Genomic DNA, 26379 nt, shown 5'->3' with positions numbered 1-26379 from the left:
CACAGGGCCTCCTCCTTCCTCATTATACACCCTTCACTATTACTCCATCTCATTACAATACTTTAATATTAAATATTTGGTTAGCAAAAAACAACTAATCAATATAACCTTGCTAGCGCCCGTTTCATTTGTGTCAGAAACGGGCCTTTTTTACTAGTCCTATATAATAAAACGCACCTCCAACATTCTGAAGCTGACTGCATGGCTGAGGCATTCCTGCTCTCTGTATCCATCTCCTGAATTGACATCACGTACTTCCGGGTTCGTCACAAGCAGAAGTGACCAACCACACGAGGTTTCTCGGCTTCGGAATGTTGGAGGTGCATTCTATTAAATAGGATTGGTCAGTTGCTTGAAGCACAGCCAGAGCTCAGCGTCTTGCACAGTAACCCTCAGACACCAGAGAGAGAGAGGGGGGGCCTGACACCAGAGAGAGGGAGGGAGGGGGAGGTATCTCTGTCACACACACACTCTCTCTCACACACACAGTCAATGTCTTTCTGTCTCTCACACACTCTATGTCTCACACTGTATCACATTCACTCTCTATGTGTCACACAGTCACTCACACAGTCTCTTGGTCTCACACACACTCTACTACTACTACTATTTACTACTATTTAGCATTTCTATAGCGCTACAAAGCATACGCAGCGCTGCACAAACATAGAAGAAAGACAGTCCCTGCTCAAAGAGCTTACAATCTAATAGACAAAAAATAAATAAAGTAAGCAAATCAAATCAATTAATGTGGACGGGAAGGAAGAGAGGAGGGTAGGTGGAGGCGAGTGGTTACAAGTCAAAAGCAATGTTAAAGAGGTGGGCTTTCAGTCTAGATTTAAAGGTGGCTAAGGATGGGGCAAGACGTAGGGGCTCAAGAAGTTTATTCCAGGCGTAGGGTGCAGCGAGACAAAAGGCACGAAGTCTGGAGTTGGCAGTAGTGGAGAAGGGAACAGATAAGAAGGATTAATCCATGGAGCGGAGTGCACGGGAAGGGGGGTAGGGATGGACGAGTGTGGAGAGATACTGGGGAGCAGCAGAGTGAGTACATTTATAGGTTAGTAGAAGAAGTTTGAACAGGATGTGAAAACGGATAGGGAGCCAGTGAAGGGTCTTGAGGAGAGGGGTAGTATGAGTAAAGCGACCCTGGCGGAAGATGAGACGGGCAGCAGAGTTTTGAACCGACTGGAGAGGGGAGAGGTGACTAAGTGGGAGGCCAGCAAGAAGCAGATTGCAGTAGTCTAAACGAGTGGTGACAAGAGTGTGGATGAGGGTTTTGGTAGAGTGCTCGGAAAGAAAGGGGCGCATTTTACGGATGTTGTAAAGAAAGAAACAACAGGTCTTGGCAATCTGCTGGATATGAGCAGAGAAGGAGAGAGAAGAGTCAAAGATGACCCCAAGGTTTCGAGCTGAGGAGACAGGGAGAATGAGAGAGCCATCAACAGAAATAGAAAACGGGGGGAGCGGGGAGGTGAGTTTGGGGGGGAAAATGAGAAGCTCGGTTTTGGTCATATTTAATTTCAGGTGGCGTTGAGACATCCAGACAGCAATGTCAGACAAGCACGCTGAAACTTTGGTTTGGATGCAAGGTGAGATATCAGGGGTAGAAAGGTAGATTTGGGAGTCATCAGCATAGAGATGGTAGGAAAAGCCATGAGATGAGATTAATGAACCAAGGGAAGAAGTGTAGATAGAAAAGAGGAGGGGACCAAGAACAGAACCCTGAGGTACGCTGACAGGCAGAGGGATAGAAGTAGAAGAGGATCCACCAGAGTGAACACTAAAGGTGCGGAGGGAGAGGTAGGAAGGGAACCAGGAAAGGACAGAGCCCTGGAATCCAAGTGAGGACAGGGTATCGAGAAGTATGCTGTGATCGACAGTGTCAAAAGCAGCGGAAAGATCAAGAAGAATGAGGATGGAATATTGACCTCTGGATTTAGCCAGTAATAGATCATTGGAGACTTTAGTAAGCGCAGTTTCGGTTGAGTGGAGAAGGCGAAAACCAGATTGTAGTGGGTCAAGAATAGCATGTAAGGAGAGAAAATCAAGGCAGCGGCGGTGAACAGCACGCTCAAGTAATTTGGAGAGAAAAGGAAGGAGGGAGATGGGTCGGTAATTAGAGGGACAAGTAGGGTCGAGTGAAGGCTTCTTAAGGAGAGGTATGACCACAGCATGTTTAAAGGCAGTAGGGACAGTCGAGAGGTTGAGACAAGTGAGAGGTTGAGAATGTGACAGATAAAAGGAATAAGAGCAGGAGAGATGGCATTAAGAAGGTGGGTGGGAATGGGATCAGAGGAACAGGTGGTACATTTTGAGGAAGAAAGGAGAAGTGTAGTTTCCTCAATAGTAACTTCAGGAAAGGAGGAAAGGGAATGAGGGGAAGGAGAGAGAGGGGAACGGACTAGTGAAGGGAGAGGTGGTGAGGTAGAGAAAGCAAGGTTTATCTTTTGAACCTTGTTGTGAAAGAATTCAGCAAGGGTCTGAGGAGATAATGAAGGGGGAGTTGGGGGAGGGGGCACCTTGAGGAGAGAGTTCAATGTGGTGAAGAGAAGTCGAGGATTAGAGCCAAAAGAGTTGGTCAGTTGGATATAATAATCCTGTTTGGCACGTAAAAGAGCAGATTGGAAGGAGGTCAGCATGAACTTAAAGTGTAAGAAATCAGCAAGGGCCCGAGATTTCCGCCAGAGGCGTTCGACGGAGCGGGTGCAGGAACGTAGGTAGCGGATATTAGAAGTCAGCCAAGGTTGGGGTTTTGTATGCCTTACAGGGCGGGTCATCAAAGGTGCAAGAGTGTCTAAGACAGAGGATAGAGTATTGTTGTAAGAAGAAACAGCCTCATTGACAGACGTGGATGGTGCCACAGTAGAGAGGAGGTTTGAAACATGGGAGGATAGAGATGAAGGGTCAATATCGTGAAGATTCCTAGATAAATTAGATAAGATAGGACGGGACTGGGAGGGAGGAGATTTAAGTGTGAAAGTTATAAGATGGTGATCAGAGGAGGGAAGATCAGAGGCAAGGAAACTAGAAGGTGAACAGTTGGAGGAGATCAAGACAGTGACCATTTTGACAGTGACACTCTCTCTCTCTTGCACACACTGTATCTGTGTGAAACACACTCTCTCTCTCTCACACTGTGTCTCACATACGCACTTGCACACACTCTCACACACACACTCTCTCTCTCACAGACACACTCGCACTCAGACTCACTCTCTCTCTCTCACACACACACACACACACACTCGCACATTCACTCTCTCTCTCTCACACACAGTCACTCTCACATACACTCTCTCAAACATACACATTCCGAGGAAAACCTTGCTAGCGCCTGTTTCATTTGTGTCAGAAACGGGCTTTTTTTTACTAGTATAAAATAAAATACATCAATACAGCAAGGTATGTAACATATACAAATAAAAAGCATCAATTGCACTAGCACCCAAACTTATCCTAATGAATTGGAAAGACAGCTTTTAAGCAATAATTAATTGCTGGTGGAACTTCGTTTGTTTAACAGTTAAGTATGAATGGACTGCAGCGGACAGCTTCAATTCTGATAGCATACAATACGGTATGGAAACTGTTACGGGTATTATAATACCTTTATCTCTCCTCTGTAGTAATAGCAGATATTCTGGTAAATGCCTCAAGGGGGGTATGAATGTAATGCTTGTTTTCAAGTTTCAAGTTTATTTAGTACTTAATATACCGATTAGCGGAAAAAAAACATCAAAGCGATTTACAATTCTAAAAAAAAAAGGAGAAATAAATTGAACTACAATAAGAAAGAAAAGGAAGATAGTGTTTTGCATTACGTTTTCTTATTATTTTCCTTCTTTTTCCAAAATCTAATATATAAAGTCAACAAGAAAATTTTCCTCTATGGGCTGGATCCTTCTGTGGGAAGGAAGGAGAGAAAGCGTGGAGCCACATAAAGCCTTTATATTATTCAATTTTCTGAATCTCAGGAACTATGTTTATACAATTTAGATATCCCAGTAGGTTATCAAATCGATGTTATATTACTATGCAAAGTACAATTTCTTAATTAAATTTGCTAAATCAACATGACAAACCAGATCCTAAAGATTAAAAAACCCTACCTCCTGTGATCTTGTATCTCTGCTCTAAATCACTAGACCTCCTCCCCCATCATCTGATACTTTAATATATCGCATTCATCATTTTTAATGAAATAGTCTCTGGCGCTCATTTTCAAAGCACATGGATATCACAAAATGCTCCTCCAAAACACCGATCTCCCCAAAATGTCCATCTGCGATTTTGGAATGCAGTGCATCTAAATAGCAAGGAGGGGGGGGGGGGATGTTGTGGGTGTGTATTGGGAAGGCCCAAAATTTGGATGTCCAAGTGCGATAATTGAATGGGAAGAAACGTCCAAGTCTAAAAAGAAGGATGTTTTTATTTAGACCTGTTTAATCATGTCCAGGGTTCACAAATCGTGCTCTGATTCAGCATCTGACCACTGGAGGGATTAAGTCATGACCTCCTCATCAGTCTTCCGGTGGTCACTGTCCCCCTCCCTCATCCCTGACAGTGAATCTGGAAAGGGAAACTAGACTTCAAAACAACATCAGGTATTATGGGCATTCTGAACACAGCAGCAAGCAGGTCTGAAGGGCAGCCTAATGGTCAGTGCAGTGAACTGCAAACCAGGGGACCCAGGTTCAAATCTCACTTCAACTCTCTTTGTTTACCTTTAAATTGTGAGCCTTCCAGAACCAGAGATATACCTATTGTACGTAAATATTAAAGACACCTGCAAGTCTGAGGGTTATGGAAGTAGTGCACATGCGGGCACAGTAGATACCAAGAGGAAAAAAAATCAATGGAAGTGCCACAATACCCATAACATGAAATACCACAGGATTTGACTGGGGGTGGGGGTAAGAATGCAGCAGACTAGGGGAGGGAAGGTTTTAGTACTGGACTCTGGTATGTCTTTGAATAAAGATATTTAATTAAGCGATAATAGAACACGCATTTAAAATATATGGAAAAGGTTCAAATCTGACTTTGGGAATGATATCTTGCCATTCACATAATTTCAGATCCTCATGTTATTTAATTTCTTCATTAAGGTCAGTATGAAATTTAAGGGCACTTCTATAAATTGGCATCTCAGTCTAGACACCCCAATTCCATGCAATTAGTGCCAATTCTATAATGGCATCTTGGTACCAAAATTCCATTATAAAATACTAGTATAAGGTCGACATTAGTGTCCCCATGTGTAGGAATGCCCTCTTATGCCATATTAATAGCAGGCATAACTTGGCTCACCTAAGTATGGCAAGTGACCCTTGCAGTTTATAATATTCTATACATTATGCAAATAACTGAGAGACCCGCCCACGCTCTGACCATGTGTACACCCCCTTGCAGTTAGGTGCTACCAGGCATCTGTGAATTTCATGGTGCTTTTTACACACAAAAGTGGTGCCTACCTCTAGTCCTGGATTCGGAGAATTACCCCCCGAGAAAGATTTGCTTACGCATTAGATACGCCACGGCTAGACGACAACTCGTCATGTTAGGCTGCTGATAAACTGGCTTCAGAAATTGCAGTTATTCTCAGGGCTGTGGAGTCAGAGTCAGCAGTTTTGGGTGGTCGGAGTTGGTAAAAATGTACCGACTCTGACTCCTGCTTCAAAATACAAAACACATTATAATATATGGTAAATGTATCATTTTATATTTATATATGCATATCTTTGTCCTAGATGTAAGGTTATATTTTTCCAGTATTTTACATCCAGAACAAAAATTTAAAGCCCAATATCAATTGGAGTGGACAGTAGAAAAACAGTGGAATCGGAGTCGAAGGTTTGGTGTACCGACTCCACAACCCTGGTTATTCCACAAGTTTCTGGGACCAAACTATGAGATCCTATTTAGCCAGTGCTGGCTTCTCTGCACTGACTTCAAATTTACCAAATGACTGAATTTAAGATTCTATTGATGACTTATAAATCAGGTAATAAGTTTGCACCTTTATAGATGTGAACTCATATTTTACACTAAAAACTAATTCAAGCTTTATAATCTTCACAGCAAAAGCTAATTCAAATTCCATGTCAGGCTTATTTTGACTCCTCAATGATCCTTTCCCTGTGTGGGCTCAAGACTACGGAAAGCTTTGTCTCTGGAACTCAAAATTATTGGGGAGCACTCTTCCTTTCTGCACATTTTGTAAAACCTGGCAGTTAGAACAAGCTTTTAATAGTGGGTAATGTGTGTATGTTGTAACTATAAATTATGTTGTAATTGTATGTTTCATGTTACTATTTGTAAAGGCCAATTTTGTGGGAAAGGCAGTTGTAAGCCTGTAAATAAATAAAGAATGGTCCAGCATGGCACAATGGTAAAAGAGTGAACTCAATCAGCTGCCCATACCATCAGTACTAAACAGAACACCCAGTTGACCGCACAGGTTAACTGCACTAATGTACTTGCATGGCTGATTTCAGATAAGGTGGTGGCAAGTCATGTAGTGTGGTATATAGAAACATTGTGAATTTAAATTACACCCCAAACTCGACTGGTAAGAAGTGCAGGGAGTACACAAACGAGGCTTATCGTAATTGCAACACTAGCAGACAGTCAGGAGTCGAACTGCCATGTTCAGCACAAGTTGCAGAGCCCTCAAGAGGAGGATGGCAATCCATGATACAATGATGAGTCCTACCCTGGCGGTACCACTGCCTGTATTATAGTGCAAAAATCTAATGGGTCCAGCGAAGATGTGAATCTATGCAGAAAAAATAATGTATAAAATAGTATCCTAACCACAAATGATATATGGCTTCAAACTCAACTTGATCTCTCATATGAACCCAGGATGGTGCATTTCCAGAAGACATAGAGATAGACAAATCATCTAGCCCAAACTGAGGGAGACCAGGGATTACATCTTTACTGATAACTAATGCCTCAGATTTCTCCAAATTAAGAGCCAGTTTATTTGATTTCAATCAAGAGGTGACAGCTCTAACACTAACAGTTTCACCATCGACAGCCCAATTCTGGGTTGAAACAGGATAAAGATCATTATATCATTGGACTATAGATAGCAATAGATGGCTCATTTCCTCACAATGTCTGCAGCAAATCCAGAATATTGCACATGAGCCAGAACACAGGCTGAAAAAAGAGCTACTTCCATGAAATAACTGTTATACCATTTCAGACTCATCCTTCCTTCATTCTGGAAGATTGTTCATATGACAACTTAAAATCCCCAACAGTGATGAAGACAAACAAACTTGAATATGCCAAAAACACATCATCACATTTAACAGTCACAGATAACTTAATAACAACATGGTTAGCATTTTCTGTCTGTCTTATCCCAGCATCTTCACGATAGTGTGCAGGTGTATCCAGTACTTTATGTATCATTCATTCTTTTAAGATGCACTCTTGGAAAGATTCTCCAGCTCCACTAGACCTATGGCCTCCGGCTACTGTACCATGAGCTGTCGTACACAATTACCTAGGGTTTCTGCATCACTTTTTATCCTTCCCCCCCCCCCCCCCCCCACCCACTCCATTTACTTTGATACATTCATCACATCAGCAGTTCTATTGGACGCAATTCTGTAAAAAGTGATGCCTATTTTGGGCTTAACATAATGGCTTCAGGTCATAAATCCACTTCGGCGCACTTAATGGAGAGCCCGGTCACTTACGCTATGTCAATGACAAATGTAAGTGAGCATGCCTAAGTACACCTTGCAATGTGTGCAACTGATAGTGTTCTAAAATTGTGCATGTCACTAGGCAAAACACCCATGACATACCCACGCTCCTCCCACATTAATGCCTCCTTGAAATGGCACACAATGGGGTACATTCTATATATGGTGCAGAAAAAAAATCTGTGCAGAAAATAGCGCTATTCTATAAAACGCACTTGGCACGGTTTATAGAATAGTGCTTACGCCTAGGAATTACGCCTAACTTTAGGAATGGCCATTTGCACCAATCAAAATATAATGAAAATACCCACGTGTAAATTTAGGCATGGAGGCCCTTATTCTCTAACTACGTGCATAACTTAAAGGAACACCCATGACCCTTCCATTTCTATACTCCCTTTTTTGCCTCATGCTTAAATTTACGCACATACTTTTCAATTAAATCCAAGTAGTGCCAATAATTGCTTGTTAAAAAAGCCAATTATTGGTGCTAATTAGCTCTTTATTGGGCGCACACCCAGGTTTGTGCATGAAATGTTTAGTGACTTTTATAGAATTCGGGGGACTGTGACTTAGGTGTACTTTTTATAGAATAGCGCTTAGCACTTATGCACGGAAATTCCAATTTTTGATGTCTTTCACACGTGTAATTGCACCTATTCTATGAAACAGTGTATACTGGGTGCCTAAATTTAGGTGTCCTTTACAGAATTGCTCTTTATAGCTCCCTGTAGAATGTGTGATTGTGAGTTCCAACTATGATCTGTAGGTGTCACTGAAGAGTAATAATGGCGATCTCTCTCTCACCAAGGGCTGCAAACTCCACTTCCTGGAGCCCCAGCTGGGCTAGGGGAGCAGGGTCCCGGCCCAGGAATAAACCCAAGTCTTCTGCATGGCAATTCTGTGAGTCAGTGGCTGACCCAACAGTGCTTGCCATTAATCATCATATACCATAGTCTGGGCCAAACAAAAAAAAAAATTTGCAACTGTTACTATCGGTGCAAAGCAAACAGCATACTACATGTCTAGAACCAGAAACAAAGCCCACGAGCACATAAATGTACACATTGAAACACCATGCACTTCTTACCTGCAGCAATGGCAGTCTTGCCGTCCACGTCACCGACACTGCTGTGCTCACAGTTACCACCTTGGTCTTATTGTTCCCCTCTGTTAAAATTAAAAATATGGATCCTATTATCTTTCCCTATATTTAAGCAGAATAACTGTGGGATGTGGAGATGAGGAGGAAGAAGAAGAGATAATATTTAAAAAAAACGCACAAACTTTCCTTGCTTCTTTCCAGCAGCGAACAAACTAAATCACAGAAAAAAAAAAGTGTGGTATGAAACATCACCTCTAGCTTTGTTAACATGATTTTGGGCAAGAAAGTAGAAGAGTCCAATAAGCCCAGGACACACTGAGCAGGGACTGATAGATTCACCACAGTAGCCCTTCCACAGAAAATGGTTGAGTCTTAGCAGTAAGTTTTGACAATATTACATATTATAAATTAATTTATTTTTGCTACCTTCACGGATAGACATTGCACATATAGCAAAGTTACTTGCCTATAACAGGTTCTCTGAGGACAGCAGGATGAGTATTCTCACAGATGGGTGACATCATCCAATGAAGCCCCAGCGCGGATGCTACCCAGAGTTCCAACAAAAACCTCTAGACATGAATCTTCCTGCCTTCCTGAGTCATGTGGAACCTGCACTTGGATAAAAAAAGCTTAAGGAATGGAACTCCAAGGGGAAGAGGAAGGGTATGCAAGAATACTTGTCCTGCTTTCTCAGAGAACGCCCGCTACAGGTGAGTGGCGTTGCATTCTCCGAGGACAAGCAGGACAGAGTATTTTCACAGATGGAAATCACTAGCTACCAGGCTCATCAAAAACAACAAAGAACGGTCAATAGGGACTTGCATCAGAAGGCCAAGAAGAACCAAAAACATTAACAACAAAACAGGCCTGTTGTGAAGGTGCAGCCTGGAACAGAAAAGAGTAGGCTTAGGAGGGTGGATTTACATTCTAGATGCCAAACAAATTCTGCAGAACTGTCTGACCAAACCACCTATTGAGACAAGTATACTGCTCAAGGCAGTTGTGAGATTTGAATGTGTGAACTGAGAGACCACATTGCAGCTTTGCAAATCTCTTCCATGGAGACTGATCTCAAGTGGGCTACAGACACAGCCATGGCTCTGACACTGTGAGCCATGACATGACCCTCCAAAATCAGCCCAGGCTGGGCATATGTAAAAGTGATGCAGTCTGACAACTAACTGGATAAGTGTGTTTATCAATGGCTGCCCCCATTCTGTTTGGGTCAAAAGAAACAAAAAAGCTGTGGTATCAAAAGCGATATATATATTTCTTCTAAACCTTTTGTATCTGAGAAAGTGGACATGAATCTAACATATATTTTGGAGAAGTCAGAAATAGCAGATAGGGCTACTCTTATAGTGACTTTCGCTCTCGATATAGATAGGAATAACGTTTTAATGTTGTACTTTCGTCATATGGCTGAGAGTTTCTTTGGCTCCAAGATTAAAATATTTCCTGACATCTCAAGGGAATCGCAGGCCAGGCAGCGAGAACTCTTGGCTTTTAAAACCGAGGGTGATGGCCCTTGGTGGGACCATTATGGTCCGATTCCCTTGTAAATGTTTTATCTCTTTAGATTCAAATAATTACCTTTTCTTTGAGCCTAAGAAACTAAGAGAATTTGTGGAGTTAAAGGAACAAATGAAGAATCCCCTCCAACAGCTTCCTGTAGTTATCACGGTACCGGCTGCAACCACCGTTTGACCCTCCTCCTTCAGTAAGAATGATTTAATTTTTTCTTTAAATTTTTTGTAATTATTTCCTTTCTTGGATCTCCCGGTTTGAGGTCAATTATTCAAGAATATATGTGAGGGGGAATATTGTAATATTTGCTTTTTCTGTATACATTTATGATGTTAATTATTGTGAATGTAATAAATGAAAACATTAAAAAAAAAAAGAAACAAAAAGCTCGGTGGACTATCTATGAGCCTTAGTCCACTCCAGATAAAAGGCTAATGCTTGCTTGCAGTCCACGGTATGCAGTGTGCTTTTGCCTGGATGGACATGAGGTTTTGGGAAAAATGCTGGCAGGACAATTGACTGGTTAAGATGGAACTCTGATACTAACTTAGGAAGTAAATTAGGATGGTGTAAAGGATTATTCTGTCACATTGAAACTTAGTGCATGGTGGATCAGCTACTAGGGCCTGCAGCTCACTGACCCTGTAAGCTGAAGTGACCACCATCAAAACAAGAACTTCCAGGTCAGTTACTTCAGATGACAGGAGTCAAGAGATTCAAAAGGAGCTTTCATCAGCTGGATGAGAATGACTCTGTGGTTCTGGGGGTTTGTCAACAATAAACCTCTCATAAACAAGTAGAGGCTATACAGAGATGGACTTACCTTCTACATAGTAAACACTGATCGCAATAAGGTGAACCCTTACAGAATTGTTTTTTTTATACCAGACTCACAGAGTTTCGTGTAGGGCAAGAGAGAGGATCTAGGGCCTTGCCCTCACACACCAGATGGCAAACTTCCTCCAATTAAAGGAATAATACCTCTTAGTGGAATCTTTCCTGAAAGCCAGCAGAATCGTGGAGACACCCTCAGAAAATTAAAAGGAAGTAAGTTCTACGATCAACATCGAAGCCATGAAGGCCAGGGACGTCCATCTTGTTTAGATAATACAGGTTTCCCCGCCCCTCCATGGGGATGTTTTGCGAGGACGTTCTCAGCAAAACTTGGGTGTCCCTTTCGATTATACCCCTCTTGGTGATTTTAATATTCATTATCATGACCCTACTTCTGTTTTTTGCATCGGACTTAATACGGCTTTTCTCTGATTTAAGTCTGATCCAGCATATGAGTCAACCGACTCAACATGATGGGCACCTCTTGGATCTGGTTCTTTCCTCACTTGTTTGCTCCCCATTGGCGAGTAATGTTTCTCTATTCTCTCTACCCTGGATGGATCACTCCCTAATCTTGTTTAAGTGCTCCCTTCCTCAGCACCCAATCTGTCCCCCTTGGAAAGCTGCCTTTCATAGAGATACTAGTAAACTGACCTCTGACTTTCTATTAGGTGCCTGTGAATTCACTTCCTCGTCTTTTGTTGATCTCTCACTTGATGATCAGGTATCTACTTGGAACTCAGAGATTCAGAATGCTTTTAACACTCTTGCCCTGCTTACTTCACATGTTCTCTCACTCAACCGTGTGCATATCATACTGTGGTACACGGCTGAGCTCCGGCAAATGAAGCAAGAGCTCCGCCAGGCAGAGTATAGGTGGCGTCAAGCTCCCTCATCTTAACACTTATAATGTACTTGCACTTTCCTCTCTGAGAAAAAAAGACTATTCATTTCAAATTTCCAGAGCTCCCACATCTTATAAGCTTTATCTGATTCTTCGTATGCTTGCTACATTCTGTACACCTCAAAAATCTGTTCACACAATTCCTGATACTCAGTCCGTAGCTAACCTTTTTGAAGACAGGATAATGAAGCTCCGTGCCCCATTCACTTCACCCAGCCACTGTTATCACTACCATCTTTGCCATCCGCTACTACAATATGAGCTTCTGACATCAGTTCTCTCTCGATTGGGAAAATTATGGCAACTTTTACTCTTCCTTCACATCCAGAGCTTAGTCGATTCATCCAGTCAATGAAATCTATTTCAGGTCCCCATGACCCTCTTTCCTTCTCATCTTGTTAAGTATTTTTTGTCTGCATTCCTACCATACATCTACTCTATGATTTAAGTCTGTCCACGGGGGTAGTTCCTACTAGTTGGAAGACAGCATATGTATGCCCTAAGACCAAAGATTCCTTGCCACCTATTAATGATCCTGCAAACTACCGTACAATAGCAAATCTTCCTTTCTTGGCCAAAATTGCTGAGCCTATAGTTCATCAACAAACTTGTGATCTGGTCTCTAAAAATCAAATCTTACATCCACATCAAACTGGTTTTTGCCTGAATCAAAGGACAGAATCTTTATCATTTATCATCATCTTGATATGTTCTGGCCTGTTTTACTGCTCTTGCTTGACCTTACTGCTGCTTTCGATTTAGTCGATCATTCCACTCTGCTTTCTTGCCTCCATTTGATGGAGCTTTGAGATACAGCTTACAGTTGGTTCATTTTGTACCTAGACCAACGTACCTATATAGTATGGACCACTGACTCTTCTCCTTTTTCTCTTGCCTCAGGTGTGCCGCAGGGTTTGATTTTTGCCTCTCTCTTGTTTAACGACTTCTTAGCACAATTTCATACTTTGATAAACTCCCTAGGGTTCACTGCATATGTCTATGCAGACAATATACAGTTACTCTGTACCCTTGATCCAAACAACTTACAGGAAATTTCTGTTCTCATAGCTAAGCTTAAGCAGCTTACTGATTGGTTCTGGTCCAATAAATTAGCTTTGAACCCTAAGAAATGCAACCTTCTTCTTTTCACAGGTGAAAAAGAGGTTCCCTTTGGCTCTCCGTTGCTGCTGTGTCACAACCCTGTTCCTCTAGTAGCTATTACACGAATTGTTGGAGTTATCATGGATAATAAACTTTCCTACCACATGCATCTCTCAACTGTCATCTCTCGCTCATTTTATAAATTACGGCTCATTCGCTGTATTTGACCATCTTACACTCATCTACTCTCAATCTCTTGGTACATTCTCTTATCCTTAGCCAACTTGATTACTGTAACTCCCTCTATAAATCACTTACCCTGTAGGATCACTGTAGGCACACAGCTATGGAATGCACTACTAACTGCTATGAAAAAAATGCACGATCTAATCAACTTCGGAATCCTTGAAGACCCAACTCTTTAACAAAACATACCATAATGAGCCATCATCTGAACTTTAGTACAGTACCGTTTTCATCTGTTATTCCATTAATGTTCTCTCTATACATGTTACTTTTATACACTATATTTCCCATGTTTCTTATATAAATACTAATTGTATATGTTTATTCAGTCATGGTGATACCATGACGGCGTAATTTAAGCCACATAGAGCCTGCAAATATGTGGGAATATGTGGGATACAAATGCAATAAATAAATAAATAAATTCACTGATTGCAGCTGGTTCAGAACACTGCAATTAAACTTATCAAAGGTGTTCGAATGACCATATTACACCACTACTAGACGCTTCTCACTGGCTTCCTCTCTTACCGCATTATTTATAAAATCTTATCGATAGTCTTTAAGATACGCTCCACTGGAGATCCCTCATTCCTCACCTGTCTCTTATCTCAATATGTACCAGTTCGATCTCTCCACTCCTCCACTGAGTATCACTTGATTGTCCTTTCCTATCGAGAAATTGATCATTGTAAAATTAGAAATTCTGTCTTTTCTGGCCCAGAACTCTGGAACCAGTTTCCAGAACATCTTATCATATACCTCCTTGGAACGGTTTAAATCTAAATTTAAAACCTATCTTTTTTCAGAGTGTTCCACTGACCTCTGATGCCTCATACATGGGTAAGACATCACTTGGATCTGAGAACATTCCCCCTCCTATTGTGCTCCCCTACCCCTCTGTCCTTTCATGAATATTGTAGTTCTCCCCTTCTTCCCATTCTCTCTGTGTTGTCTCTGTTGTTTCTCTAATTTTCTCCTCTTTTCTTTATTAGTCTGTAAGCCACTTAAGTTGGTATTCCCAATAGGTAGGATAGCAAGTTATTAATAAACTAGAAAACTTGAAGATCGTCTGGGCAACACTCATGAGAGACCACTTGTGCAACTATATTACCCTGCTCAACCTGCTTGCCAGACTGTTGTCATTCTCATGGCTTGAAGCACCATGCCATGGCTGGTGGCCCACTGCCATATCCCGAACGCCTCCTTACACAAGGAGTAGGAACCTGTACCACCCTGCTTGTTGACATAGTACATAGCATCCTGATTGTCAGTCTGAATTACAATTTTGTTTGATAGCTGATCTCTGAAAGCCTTTAGAGGATTCCAGATTGCCCGGCGCTTTTGGAGGTTGATTTGAAGCTGTCTCCTGAGTGGACCAAAGTTGCTAGGTGTGAAGCCCATCTACATGGGCACCCCATTCAAGACTGGATGCATCCGTAGTTAGAAGGGGTGCAGGAGTTTGGAATGGTATTCCCAGGATCAAATGGGTTGAATCACCCACCAGAGAAGTGTTCGCAAGGTTTCCTGTGGCTTGACACCACTGGGAAGCAAGTGTCCACTGCATGCCCTACATATAGATGTGAGCCATGGGAGTGAAGGCCATGTGACCCATCAACCTCAACATCTGCGCTAAACCTGTGGCAGCAATGCTCGAGCTTCTACTGTGTCTAGCAGAGTTCCAATGTACTTCAATTTTTGCACTGAGAATTCTGGGAGGATGAGGAGTGGGACTGAGATGTATAAATGCTGTCAACTGAAGGAACACCACTCCTAAAGGTGTCACTTGGACCTCCACCAGTGAGCAGAGAGATAAGCATACATCTTCCAGGGATTTGTGGCCTGTATTTTGATGTGCCAGTGGGTATGCAAGTGAAGCAGATCACAGGTTTTGAAGTTAGGTATGATTGGCTAAATTGGTGGTTCTTAACCAGACCTTGGAACACACCCAGTCAATCGGGTTTTCAGGATATGTACAATGAATATGTATAAGGTAGATCTGCATACACAACTGCTTTGGTATGCAAATCTACTGCATGCATATTAATTGAGGATACGCTAAAACCTCGAGTAGCTGGGTGTAGAATGACCAAAATTGGAGAAACTAAAGATATAGCCACTTAGTGAAAATTCACCTTGTAGTAACATAGAAGATGTCAGAAAAAAATCCTGTCCACACTACAAAGACTTCCAGTCACAAAGCAAAGATATCATACCTTATCCAATACAGTACTTGTTGTCTTCTTCACCTTCCTGGCTAGATAAGCATGTGAGATGCCTAATTTATTTCACACCCAGCAGTTCTGGACTACATCTTCCAGTCTTTATGCCCCAGATCCCAGGACAGCACTTAAAGAAACTCTCTGTGCTAACCCAAAAGCCCTAATAACTGATGTGCTGAATAAGAAAAAGGTAAAACATTCCCCACCCTCCTCACTCTTCCACTGTCTCCTGTGAGGGAACAGTACCTGGATTTTCTTCCAAAGGGATGGAGTACACAAAGCTCCCAGCCTGATGTTCAGCCGCTCGACGGTACCATAGTGGAAAGTGATCCATTGTGAAAATAGTTTCTCTTTCCTCAGGCTGAAGGAACTTTCTGCAGAAAGAGATGAAAAAAACATTTGAACTCTTTCCTGGAACAGTAAGTTGCAAACCTAACCAATGCTGGAGCTGATCTGCTGCTTATTTGGTCTAGATAAAAAGATAAATTACATTACAAGATGACACGATATAGAGTACCTCTTCAGGAAAGACTAATGGGACCTGAACAAGAAATAAACACATTGGGCCAATTTTCAAAGGGGTTTAACCGGGCAGGAAAGGTTCTTGCCCATTTAAACCCCGCTTAGCTGGCTGCCTGCCTATATTCTGCACATTTAACCGGATAGTGCTGCTGAATATATTCCAGCCATTCCCTAACAGTTAGGTTAAGGGTGATCTGGGGGATGGTTTGGGTAGAGCTACAACTTAGCTGGTTAGTGGTAATATTCAACAAAAAGGCTGTCCTAACTTTATGCACCAACAAACATAGTTTGAAATGTCTATATGTGAATGCCAGAAGCCTAAGAAAGAAGATGGGAGAGTTAGAATATATTGCACTAAATGAAAAATTAGATATAATAGGCATCTCTGAGACATGGTAGAAGGAGGATAACCAGTGGGACACTGTCATAACGGGGTACAAATTATATCGTAGTGATAGGGTGGATCGAATTGGTGGAGGGGTAGCATTATAAGTTAAGGAGAGCCTTGAATCAAATAGATTGAAAATTCTGCAGGAAACAAAACACATCTTGGAATCCCTATGGATTGAAATTCCATATGTAAAGGGGAAAAGGATAGTGATAGGAGTGTACTACCATCTGCCTGGCAAGGATGAACAGACAGATAAAGAAATGTTAAAGGAAATTAGGGAAGCAAACAAACTGGGCAACACAATAATAAAGGGTGATTTCAATTACCTCGATATTGACTGGGTAAATGTAACATCAGGGCATGCTAGGGATATAAAATTCCTTGACAAATTCAAGGACTGCTTTATGGAGCAGCTGGTACAGGAGCCGATGAGAGAATGAAACATTCTAGACCCAGTCCTTAGTGGAGCGCATGATCTGGTGCAGGAGGTAATGGTGCTGGGCCACTTGATAACAGTGATCATAATATGATCAAATCTGATATTAGCTTTGATGTAAGTATACACAGGAAATCCAATACATTAGCGTTTAACTTTAAAAAAGGAGACTATGATAAAATGAGAAGAACGGTAAAAAAAAAAAAAAAAAACTTAGAGGAGCGGCTTTGAGGGTCACAAATTTACATCAGGCATGGATGCTGTTCAAAAACACCATCCTGGAAGCCCAGGTCAAATATATTTTGTATATTAAAAAAGGAGGATGGAAGACCAAATGACAGCCGGCATGGTTAAAAAGTGAGGTGAAGGAAGCTATTAAAAGCTAAAATAAAATCCTTCAGAAAATGGAAGAAGGAACCGACTGAAAATAATAAGAAACAGCATAAGGAATGTCAAGTCTAAAGCACAGCACTGATAAGGAAGGCAAAGAGGGACTTTGAAAAAAAAGATTGCGTTTGAGGCAAAAACAGATAGTAAAAAGTTTTTTAGGTATATTAAAAGCAGGAAGCTGGCAAAAGAATCGGTTGGACCACTAGATGACCGAGGGGTAAAAGGGGCGATCAGGGAAGATAAAGCCGTAGCAGAGAGATTAAATGAATTCTTTGCTTCCGTCTTCATTGAGGAAGATTTGGGAGAGATACCGGTGCCAGAAATTGTATTCAAAACTGACGAGTCGAAGAAACTGAATGAAATCTCTATAGACCTAGAGGATGTAATGGGGCAATTTGACAAATTGAAGAGTCGCAAATCTCCTGGGCCGGATGGTATTCATCCCAGAGTACTGATAGAATTGAAAAATGAACTTGCAGAACTATTTTTAGTAATATGTAATTTATCCTTAAAATCTAGCGTAGTACCGGAAAATTGGAGGGTGGCCAATGTAACGCCGATTTTTAAAAAAGGTTCAAAATTACAGAGCATATTCAAAAGCATGGATTAATGAGACAAACCAACATGGATTTAGTGAAGGGAAATCTTGCCTCACCAATCTACTACATTTCTTTGAAGGGGTGAATAACATGTGGGTAAAGGTGAGCCAGTTGATATTGTGGACTTGGATTTTCAGAAGGCGTTTGACAAAGTACCTCATGAAAGACTCCAAGGAAATTGGAGAGTCATGGGATAGGAGGTAGTGTTCTATTGTGGATTAAAAACTGGTTAAAATACCATATACTCTGGTGCATCTTATTCGTATTGAAAATGTGAACATTTCCTGGTCTTGGAGGGCAGATGTTATCGGATGGAGTGGGAAACCTCAGAGTGGGCATGCGAAACGTCTTTCCCTGTTCACAGCATCAAGTGACCTCCGGTGGGGGGGGCAATTCTATAAGTAGGTGCAGGTCCAACATGTTGTGTGCTGATTCTATAGGCAACTGGGTACCCAGATTCCATTATAGAATACTAGCATATGTTGGTATGTATGTGCCTACACTTATGTGCATCCTCTCATGCCATGTCAAATAACAGGAATAAGTGGGCATGTATAAATGTGGCACTTCAACGTGTATCTCACACTATTCTATAAGTTACATGTGTAAATGTTGGACATTCCAATGCCCTGCTCATGCACCTCCCCCTGTGCACCCCCTCTTGCATTTACATGCTAAGTGAGTTGCATGCTAAAGTTTTATAGGATACGGCTCAGTACCCAACTAGCACTTATGCACATAAGTGTAACAGTCACACAAGTGCCAGTATTGCATAACATGTGTGCACTCGGCATGTAAATCTAGGCACCAAGTTATAAAGGGATCTTTTTACAAAGGCGCGCTACCATTTTTAGTGCGTGCTAAACGATATAGACACCAACAGAAATATATGGGTGTCTCTAAAGTTTAGCATGTGCTTATTTTTTGCATGCGCTACTGGGGGACAAAGGGGCCAATATTCAGCCGGCGGGAGGCAGCCTGCTTAAGTGTCGTGGTCAGCCTTGACCCCCGATATTCAATGCTGGGCCATTTCTGGTGACCAGCACTGAATATCCGGTTTCAGTTTTGGCCACTGGTACTGAGTATTGGCTTAACCGGTTAAGTTCCTAGTGGTTAAACAGGACCACATAAATAGCAGTTCTATTTAACTGCTTAACCCAGCGCTGATATTGGCGCAAACCGGCCTTATCACGCAATATAGCCAGTTAGTCACTATCTCCCAAATTTTATATAGCACACCTAGCGTTCCATGTTGAAATCTAAATGTATTCCATAACAACATGTGTAACTTAATTGGCTTAACAAGTTAATACAGCACCTAAGAAGCAATAATGAGCACTAATTGGCAATAATTAGAATTTACGTGCACAACTTGCTAAGTGTATTCTGTAATGAAATGTGTACAGTTCAAAAGGGGTGTGGTTATGCGTGTGGAAATGAGCATTTTGTGGGCATTCCAAAATTTACACATGTAGTTACAGAATATGGCCTAGTGAACATAAATTTACACACAGATATGTCGCCACATTTTCATTGGTGTAAATGGAAATGCATAGTTTTAGGTGACGGGATATCAATTAAGTGCATTCTATATACTGCGCCTGATATCTAGGTGCACTTATAGAATACGCTCAGCCAGAAATGTTTACCGCATGTATTTTTTAGACGCTTTATATAGAATTTGACCCTATGCGTTAACCACAAATATTCAGTGGAGATAACCAGCTATCTCACACAATACTAGTGGTTAGGCAGCTAAATTTTATTTAACTGGCCAGCAGCTGTTCCTGGCCAGTAAAAAACAGGAAAGAATGGAAGCCAAGAAAATTGAGGAGTGAGCTGGCATATAAGAACTATATTTGTGAAGGGAAGAAACTTCTGCACTATTGGAGAAAAGAATACAGATGGAGAAAAGAAGAGGTCCTGGGACTTCTTCTTTTCTCCATCTATACTTCTTCCCTTGGTACTCTGATCTCATCCCATGGTTTTCAGTATCATCTTTAAACTGATGACTCCCAGACCCAGGGCCGCCGAGAGGGGGGGCAGGGGGCCCGGCGCCGCAGTCCCCTCCACCCACCCCCCTCCGTCCACCACCGGGCTGGGCCCACCTGAGTTCAAATCATAGCGCCTCACCTCGACCTCGCTCCATGTGAAAGAAGCGCAGCAGTGGCAGTCTGCAGATTGCCTCCCTTCGGGCCTTCCCTCCCTGTGTCCCACCCTCGCGCAAGTTACGTCAGACAAGGGCGGGACACAGGGAGGGAAGGCCCGAAGAGTGGGGATCTGCAGACTGCCACTGCTGCACTTCTTTCACATGGAGCGAGGTCGAGGTGAGGCGCTATGATTTGAATTCCAGGGGGGCCCAGACCGGTGGTGGAAGGAAGGGGGTGGGTGGAGGGGCAGCAGCAACGACGATGACCTTGGGGGAGGGGTGGCGGTGGTGGCCCTGCACAGATCTACCTCTCCACACCAAAAATCTCAGCCGAAATCCAGGCCAAAGTATCAGCCTGCCTGTCTGACATCAGCGCCATCTGAAACTAAACATGACCAAGATTGAGCTTCTTTTCTTTCCCCCTAAACCAACCTCTCCTTCTCCCCCATTCTCTATTTCTGTGGATAACACTCTCATCCTTCCTGTTTCATCAGCTCGTAACCTTGGGGTCATCTTCGACTCCTCCCTCTTCTTCTCTGCACATATTCAGCAGACTGCTAAAACCTGTCATTTCTTTCTCTATAATATTACCAAAACTCGCACTTTCCTTTCTGAGCACACTACCAGAACCCTCATCCACACTCTTATCACCTCTCGCTCAGACTATTGCAACTTGCTTCTCACAGGTCTCCCACTTAGCCATCTCTCTCCTCTTCAATCTGTTCAAAATTCTGCTGCACGACTAATATTCCGCCAGTGTCGTTATGCTCATGTTAGCCCTCTCCTCAAGTCACTTCACTGGCTTCCTATCCGTTTCCGCATACAGTTCAAACTCCTCTTATTGACCTATAAATGCATTCACTCTGCAGCTCCTCAGTACCTCTCCACTCTCATCTCTCCCTACATTCCTCCCCGGGAACTCAGTTCACTGGGTAAATCTCCCTGAACCCATTCGCCAGGCCCCCTCCCTGCCCATCTTCAAATCATTGCTCAAAGCCCACCTCTTCAATGCCGCCTTCGGCATCTAACCACCATACCTCTATTCAGGAAATCTAGACTGCCCAAACGTGACATTTCATCCTTTAGATTGTAAGCTCCTTTGAGCAGAGACTGTCCTTCTTTGTTAAACTGTGCAGCGCTGCGTAACCCTAGTAGCGCTCTAGAAATGTCAAGTAGTAGTCTTATCTGCACCCTTCTCCTCCACCGCTAACTCCAGACTCCGTTCCTTTTATCTTGCTGCACCGTATGCCTGGAATAGACTTCCTGAGCCGGTACGTCAAGCTCCACCTCTGGCAGTCTTCAAATCTAAGCTAAAAGCCCACCTTTTTGATGCTGCTTTTAACTCCTAACCCTTATTCACTTGTTCAGAACCCTTATTTTATCATCCTCACTTTAATATTCCCTTATCTCGTTTGTCCTGTTTGTCTGTCCTAATTAGACTGTAACCTCTGTCGAACAGGGACTGTCTCTTCATGTTCAAGTGTACAGCGCTGCGTACATCTAGTAGCGCTATAGAAATGATAAGTAGTAGTAGTAGTACTATTTATAGGAATGTTTCACTATGAATGTTATGCACCTATCAGCTTCCCTGCATCTGAGATCACACATGTACTCATGATGCCGTGCAGGCAGTCTGCAATTTCTCATATGGTTTCTATTTTCTTTGAGGTATCTGTTATAATATCTTCATGCTAATTTCTCCAGCATTACACTTAAGCAGCCATGGAACTGTTAGTGAGTGAGCCACCAGGTGGCAACATTGTCTACTGATTGCCTCATGTGAAATCCTGGCTCATAACATCCACCATAAAATTTTGGAAAAGTGCTACAGATACAGCCCTTGCTTTCTTATATCATGTTGCCCCCGAGGCTCTTATTTCTAGGTACTGTGCCATCTAGTAAGGTTTTTTCTTTTCTACTTTGGCGGTTTTGTCTGGGTTGATCTTACCAGAGATAAGAATGCCTTTGTTTATTGTTTTATTTTAAGTTAAAATGGATGACATCACTCAAGGCCCAGTATAATCAAATCTTAGAAAATACATTAACAATCTGAGGTAAAATCTGAATGCACTGGACTATTCCTGCCTTTACCAACCAAGATAAGCAAAAATAATTTATTTCTTTATAAAACAAATATAAATGCAACAAAATCCCAATTCCATTGTTGCACCTGCAGAAATGGATTATAAAATTATCCTCTAAATAACAAGTTTTCATTTTCCCATTTTAACTTCAGATCTTAAATTAAGCTCCATTTTCCACCAAATGTTTAACTTTTCCTCTTGGGATCATCAGCATTTCCTTATCCCAGCAAGAGATATATTGCAGAAGTTTATTTTTCATGGGAATATAACTTTTTGTCTATATGTTGTTTCAGGAATGCTTTCCAATAACTTACTGTGGATCTATACATATAAAGTTGCAAATCACATGACCATATTGTCAAAAATATGGAGGGAAAGAACTCAAAAAGCCTGTGGTGCTCATACAAATTCAAAGGAAATAGCATCCACTAGATCTTTGAATAAAGAAAGTTATTTTGGCCAATGATGAGTTAAACACTATTCAAATATTTTTGCTAATTTCTTTTGCATATTTATAAAATTAAAAACTACTCAATGGCAATTTAAATGGAAAATAGCACACTTATTGTTCTGTGGAAGTTCTTTGCATTTTAAAGTATATGTTGTTTCAGAACCGGCACAGGAGCTAACCCGTATGCATCTTGATCATTAAGGGTAGGTGGAGGGGAAGAGATTCTTCAGGAAATAACAGGTTTCCAAAGCTAATTTCCAGGACCCCAGCCCTCCTGATTCTGCCATTCTATTTTAAGCAGAAATGCACATTTGCTGGCTTCCTGTGGATAAACACATCCCTGACATGTCTGCCTTAATGAGGCCTGAGTCACCAAGGAATATTTCCTCCTCCTCTCTCCCCCATCTCTAGTGGTCCATCCACATTCTTTGGGGATGGGGGAAGGGTAGTGACATCACTCTCCTATGGGAAATAGTCTCATGTTGAGAGCATTTCAGACTTCCTGTCTCCACAGAGACACTTGTTTGGGTTACTGCCTGGGCACTGTAAATCCCAAATTCTCCCTCTTGTTGCTAAAACTTATAACAATGATTGATTTGTGGCCGGTATGCCATGAGTGTCTGCCAGTTGTTTCAGTGGCTAGTCAAGATGGATTTACCCAACCATAAAGGACAGTGCTGCCATATCTTTTAAAAAAAGAAACCCAAAACAAAACAGTAATTTCTCGTAAGAACAAACAATATTGATTCATTACATAGGTAGTTGATCGTCCTAATGGGAAATGTTCAGGATTACGCTGGACAATACTTTTGTGGCTACCTGAAGATGTTTCTTATAAAGAAGTAGCACATGATTAAATTGGATCTCTGAAAATTCCCACTCTTGACACAGGGCGCACACAGGATTTCACAACACATGCCGCATTTAGGAAAGGCATTCTCGAGGGCAAGTTTTGGGCATGATCGAAAAATAATATACCTAATATAGTTCATGCATATTATTTTCAAAGAATAAAAATAACCTGCTTGCACCAAAAACAGGTGCAGAAGTCTGCAGGTATTTTCCCACTGATATATAATAGGATTGCTTTATTGCCTTTTTGAAGAAAGTTTTCCAAAGGATGGACAGCTACTTGGTGCAGAGCCTGTAGGTAGGATCCAGCCAATGGGAAGGCTGTGGAAGTGGCCCATTGTGCAGCGAAGGGCGACTAAAATGATAGCTGGGATGGGACGACTTCCCTATGAAGAAAGACTAAGGAGGCTAGGGCTTTTTAGCTTGGAGAAGAGACGGCTGAGGGGAGACATGATAGAGGTATATAAAATAATAAGTGGAGTGGAACAGGTGGATGTGAAGCGTCTGTTCACGCTTTCCAAAAATACTAGGACTAGGGGGCATGCGATGAAACTACAGTGCAGTAAATTTAAAACAAATCGGAGAAAAGTTTTCTTCACCCAACGCATAATTAAACTCTGGAATTCGTTGCCGGAGAATGTGGTGAAGGTGGTTAGCTTGGCAGAGTTTAAAAAGGGATTAGACGGTTTCCTAAGGGACAAGTCCATAAACCACTACTAAATGGACTTGGGAAAAATCCACAATTCCAGGAATAACATGTATAGAATGTTTGTACGTTTGGGAAGCTCGCCAGATGCCCTTGGCCTGGATTGGCCGCTGTCGTGGACAGGATGCTGGGCTCGATGGACCCTTGGTCTTTTCCCAGTGTGGCATTAGTTATGTACTTATTGAAAAGCTGCTCTAGTCACAGGAACGGGGAGGTGAGCTGGGAGAAGTTCTTGAGCTGTACAAATTGAATTCTCACATGTAGTTGGGGTGGGGGGGAAGAGAAATGAACCTCCCCCCTTGCCTCAATGCCTTTCTATGGGAGAAAGAGTTTCAAAAGCTGCAGCATACAAAACACTGATTCACTGTAAAATACTAAGGAACTGCGCATTTCATGCAGCCACCCCTCTCATCTCCTCTCCTGATCACAAACACAGGAGACCAGCACAGACAGAAATACAGAAACACACAAATAAAATAAACCCATGCGCGCAGACACGCATAAAAGCATTCATGCATACACATACAAACACACATACATACAAACATACAGACTTACCTGCTCAGACACATACACGTGCACAAACACAAACAAAATAGCAATTTAAACAAACATATACAAGAAATATACACACAAGCAACAGAAATTCAAATACATTTGAGTGGGTGTGTACAAATTCACACACAGAAGACTTGCATGAACTGTGCTCTGCATGCTTTCCTCACTTGTTTTCTGTGCTATACACATAAGTTTCTTGTTCATGTGCACAAATGTACCTGTGATGTAGCCATGGTTGGGCCCAGGCCCACCCACTTTGGACTCAGGCCCACCTAGCAGTGGCACAGCAGTGATGTGGCTAGCGGGGATCCCCAAGATTACTGGCATCTCTCCCTCTAGGAGATCATGGGGGTCACTTAACTCCACTCCCTTGACCCCCCCCCCCTCCCCTTTTACCTTTAAATCCTTTAGTTCTTCACTGGCAGCGAGAAGCAACACATTCTCCCTGCTTACACTGGCCTGAGCCTTCCCTCTGATGCAACTTCCTGTTTGTGGTACCAGGAAGTTGTATCAGAGGGAAGGCTCATAGTTGGTGCAAACAAGAGGAATGAGTTGCTGCTCGCTGCTGGCGAAGACCAAAAGGATGTAATGTACTGGGGGGGGGGGGGGATAGAGTTAAGTGACCCCCCCAGATTGCCTGGGGGGAAGGAGAAATGTTTGGTGGGGGGGAGCAGGGTTGATAAATCCACCCATTTTGGCCTCAGGTCCACCCAAAATTGGGTGTCTGGCTACGCCCCTGAAATGTACAGACGGATGGACTGACCCTCCACAATAGACACTCAAGCTTTTGTGTGAAACAAGCCTAAAAAAGGAAAAATACACTTAATATACTTGCACCAGAAATGGAAAAGACTTCCATGGGGATTAGAAATCTATTGCATTGCCCTTAAATGAACCTTGGATCATAATCCTTTACCATGGAAACATGACTACTTGCTGAAGGCCAAAAGAATACCCTCCCTTCAACCACTCCATAATTAAGATATCTAGGCACTTACTTATTGGAGAGTTCCTCTGACCCAATAAACAGACTGCTTCTCATCAGGCCGGCCCGAGTTCCCAGGAACGCCATCTCGATCCCATCCTCGCTACTGCTATGGAATAGACAAAGTTGGATCATGCCTGGAGAGGAGGCTCTTTTACTACCAAAGCTTTATGTGCTAATGAAATCATGAAATTAATAACTTTCCTTAATGATCTCCTGTCATATTCCTCAGGAGAATATTGTTTCTTTAAAATCCCCAGCTCTTCAAACTCTTTTCAGAGCTCTGACATCAACTAAAATACATTTCTAGTTTCCAACGTTTTTCTCATCCCCTGTAAACAGAAGTTTTCTTTCCCCTTTCTCACTGAAACAGTACCGTTACTAGCTTATTTTCGAAAGGGAAGGACGCCTATTTTCCGACACAAATCGGGAGATAGGCATCCTTCTCCCAAGGTCGCCCAAATCAGCATAATGGAAAGCCGATTTTTTACATCCTCAATTGCTTTCCGTCGCGGGGACGACCAAAGTTCACGGGGGGCGTGTCAGCAGTGTATTGAAGGCGGGACGGGGCGTGGTTAAGAGATGGG

The 26379-nt window shown here is 42.2% G+C and overlaps 1 protein-coding gene across 1 annotated transcript in view; it reads right to left on the bottom strand.

Moving 5' to 3' along the window:
- Positions 1-26379, bottom strand: part of CACNA2D4 (calcium voltage-gated channel auxiliary subunit alpha2delta 4) — a 531111-nt gene that overhangs the window by 306040 nt on the left and 198692 nt on the right. Inside the window, 4 exon segments of the mRNA XM_030214826.1 lie at positions 8818-8844; positions 8847-8897; positions 15916-16043; positions 25806-25901. Coding sequence (XP_030070686.1) covers positions 8818-8844; positions 8847-8897; positions 15916-16043; positions 25806-25901 — 302 coding nt within the window.

The sequence above is a fragment of the Microcaecilia unicolor genome, chromosome 9, assembly GCF_901765095.1.
Source record: "Microcaecilia unicolor chromosome 9, aMicUni1.1, whole genome shotgun sequence".
NCBI classification, from domain to species: domain Eukaryota; kingdom Metazoa; phylum Chordata; class Amphibia; order Gymnophiona; family Siphonopidae; genus Microcaecilia; species Microcaecilia unicolor.
The sequence above is the reverse complement of the archived record's forward strand: the minus strand, read 5'-3'. Positions and strand labels throughout refer to the sequence as shown.